The 3,504-nt window shown below is 45.9% G+C and overlaps 2 protein-coding genes across 2 annotated transcripts; both read left to right on the forward strand.

Moving 5' to 3' along the window:
* Window positions 1-82: 82 nt before the first annotated feature.
* Window positions 83-1,324, forward strand: FIBRA_09254 (uncharacterized protein; the record flags this gene model as incomplete). The annotated part of the gene is made up of 3 exons (XM_012321571.1): window positions 83-98; window positions 463-1,229; window positions 1,283-1,324. The coding sequence occupies 3 exons, from the start codon at window positions 83-85 to the stop codon at window positions 1,322-1,324; spliced, it is 825 nt and encodes a 274-aa protein (XP_012176961.1).
* Window positions 1,325-1,948: 624 nt separating this feature from the next.
* On the forward strand, window positions 1,949-2,773 carry FIBRA_09255 (uncharacterized protein; the record flags this gene model as incomplete). The annotated part of the gene is made up of 1 exon (XM_012321572.1): window positions 1,949-2,773. One exon carries the CDS (start codon window positions 1,949-1,951, stop codon window positions 2,771-2,773), a length of 825 nt encoding a protein of 274 aa, XP_012176962.1.
* Between the last annotated feature and the right edge of the window lie 731 nt (window positions 2,774-3,504).

The following is a 3,504-nucleotide window of genomic DNA, read 5'->3' on the forward strand; positions in this document are numbered from 1 at the left end:
AAGATTTCCCCATTTGTACCAGAGACACACACGGTCATTCAGGTGATCATCACATATCAGACTGCTGGCCGAACACATGGTGATGGCTCACACACTAGGTATTCTTAGATAGACAATAGCGTATTAAGAGCATCAGTCAGCCTAGGTGTTAGGTGTACTACCAGTAGTATTAGGGGTCTGGCCCCTCATGTATAAAAACCAGAGTAATACAGCGTAGAACAACAGTCTGATCTTTCTTAGATCATACATCGTCTACTTCTCTCGACTCTACTCTGAGTTAGCTACTCCTCTTGCAACTTCTATACCACACCAGTGAGTTTAGGGTTAGAGTTAGGGTTAGGGTCAAGGGCGATACCTTGACATAAAGATCAGACTATCCTATTAGTTGATTGTCATCATTGACCACTTTCCTTCTTGTGCCCATCTCGTTTGTTTTACAGATAAACTTATTCCCTCGGGAAGTGTCGTTGCATGCTTCCCAGTTTGCCCAGGACCTTCAAGAAGCTCACACCCCATCCCCCTCCTCTTTCCCATTCTTTGGGACACCTACTGAACAGTTGCAATTCGTCGAAGGACATCTAGCAACTCTTGCAGCTGGAGGTCTCAATAGACCTGCTGAAGAAGAGCTCTTCAGAGAATATATTGGACTTGCAGAGACTCTGCGGGAGTCAATCCGATTAGGAGAACAGGATTCGGAAGTAGCAGAAGAAGTACAGGCAAGCGAGTCGCCTATCCCCTCATCACCTCGACAACCCATACCCACACAGTGGTTCTTACGACGTATCGCGGACTCTCCTGATTTAATAGAAATCTCGAGGAGTCAATACAAAGAAGAAGAACTCTGGCGTAGAGTAGGAGGACCAGAAGCTGAATTTATTCTAGCTGCGGTCCAGCACAATCTGATCAGTGGAGTAGTCGAGCGGGCTCAAACAGAAGAATCAGGCGGCGACCCGAATGACTTTGACTTGAGTGCCGCACCAGCAATATCACTTTTCGCCAACGAGATAGCGAGGTCAGCAGCACCTCCCTATTCGCCACCACCACCAGCCTATATCCCAGCACCCCCCACCTACGAAGACAATCGTCTTCACCCCGATTTTCTAGGACTTGCAGAAGGCCTTGAAGAAACACGGGAGCAAGAAGAAGATTCTCTAGAATATGTGGAAAGTACCGGAGAAATAGCGGAGGAACCAATAGCCTCCTCAGCCGTAATCAGCAGCGAGTCTAGTGTAAGCGATTTGATCTCGGAAGGAGATCAGCGAGAACGCGTGGCCCCCTCAAGACCTTTCCCTCCTTGGCTGCAAAGCAGGAGGATGACTCTTAGGGACACCCTGGGAGAGCAGAGGTACTATCACCCCTACTCTCATACACGACCCCCTACCCCAATCACAAACAGTGTCCAAGAGGACATCGACAGGTTCCGAGTGGGACCAGAACAAACGGTCGAGTACGTACCACAGCCCTATACAAGAGCTGAAGGGGTACGTCAGACCCACAGACAACGAAGGAGGAGAGAAGACTCATCCGCTTTTGTTAACAAGCAACACCTTAATCGCATCCATTGCGATCTGCAGGGTCTGCAGCATAAGACAGGCTACTCATTGCTGAGTACGACACAGCAGGAGCAGATAAGGTTCTTAATAAGATGGATAGGAGGCATCCTATCCAATATTAACTACCGCGGCGCAGACGTATACAGACCGATAACCAGGAGGTTACTTGTGTAGTTCATAAATCGAAGTCAGGGACAAGTTTGGTGATGCCAGGTACAGAAACCTTGGGTGATTAGTGAAGGAGATATTACGAGAAAGTGATCATGTGGAGTTGGGCAGAGATAGTATTATTTGGAATAATACTCTCTGAAGAAATTTATCTTTAATCAATCGGATGTCAGTAGTAAACAAAAGGACACTTACTACGAAATTGTACCACATATCCTAAATTTATCATGTCGACATCTTCTACACCTATACCAATGGCAGGAGTTGAACCCGACCTCTCTTGGTATCTATTAAACCCTCAAATCGACGAGCATGTAATAGCAAGATACTATCCTAGAGAAAACAATGAAGTCACTAGAGTAGCTTGGAAGGAGATCTTAGAATCTACCACCCAATCACTCCAACTAGAGATTCAACGAGTTTTCAAGGATGTATTTACGCAGACAGGGCAATTGGAGCAAAGACTTTCAGACCAGCAGTCTGAAATAACAGCTGCCAATGTTCGCCTGGCTGCAGTAGAAAATGCGAATGTACAATTGAGGACGGATTATACTGTGCTCGTAGAGCAATTAAATCAACATGTGGCACAAGTGGCACAACAACCTGCAACAAGCATGTCGCACGAACAAGAGGAAAGAAGGTTCAGGATTGTGCAACCAGGAAGGTTCGCAAACAATTCAAAGGAACAGACCTTTGAACAATTCGTTGAAAAACTGGCTGTATGGTACACGCACCAAAAAGTAACTTCGGACAGAGACCAAATTACCGGTGTACTTGCTTTGTTGGAAGGCCGCGCCCACGTAGTGGCCGGTAATTATTATTGCATGGTTAAAGACGCCAAAGATTTGGGGAAATATGAAGATTTCCTACACCAAATGAGGAGGGCCTTTACCATGATGGATCAAGAAGAAGATGCACGTCAAGAATTCCTAAAGATGCTTAGGAAATATGACAAGGTCTCGGCAGCTGACACTGCCAAGTTTATTGGAGAATTCAGAGGTCTGGCAGACCTCATGAAGTCAACAGATAATGAATTAATCGCTGCAATCTAAGATAGATTGCACAGAGAGATTAAAAATGTCCTTGCGGCAAGGGGAAGTTCCCAATGGCCCAAGAAATGGTCGGAGTACTGTGATTACGTACTCGACATTTGTAAAGACATGGATATTCATCAATCTGTATCTTCAATAGGACCAGCATACAAGGATCCGAATGCCATGGAGGTGGATAATACATTCAAGCAGAAGCAATCTGGCTCGAGGCCAACTCAACAGCAAAGGAGCAATCCTGATCCAAAGAAGCGACAGGAAGGCAATGCGTTGAGTATGCAGGAAGCACAGAAAAAAGGTGTATGTTACATTTGCGGCAAGCCGGGACATTGGGGCAGAACATGCCCTAATAAGAAAACAGGAGACTCTGCGGCTAGGCCCGCAGCAGCAAACACAACTTCTAGTACTGGAGGTGGCAAAGGGAAATTACCAGATTTCTCTAAACCTCAGTTTAGAAGAATTCGACAAATTGAATTGTCTAGCAATGATGATTTGGACATAGAAATTCAAGTTGTGCGAAAGTCTAAGGGAACTGGCAACCCTCAGAAACCAGTAAAGGCCATTGAAGCAGCAGCCATTACACCAGAAGCTGTACCGGGCCCTTCAAAGAAAAAACACCGGAAGGTCAAGATCTTGAAGATTGTTGAACCTTCACGCTCGCCAAGTCTGTTAGGTCATATCTTGGAGGTAGATTCTGATGAGGATAACGAGCGGGGTTTTGGTCGACGCCTGTT

This window comes from Fibroporia radiculosa (genome assembly GCF_000313525.1).
Source record: "Fibroporia radiculosa TFFH 294 genomic supercontigs, scaffold20269, whole genome shotgun sequence".
Classification (NCBI taxonomy): domain Eukaryota; kingdom Fungi; phylum Basidiomycota; class Agaricomycetes; order Polyporales; family Fibroporiaceae; genus Fibroporia; species Fibroporia radiculosa.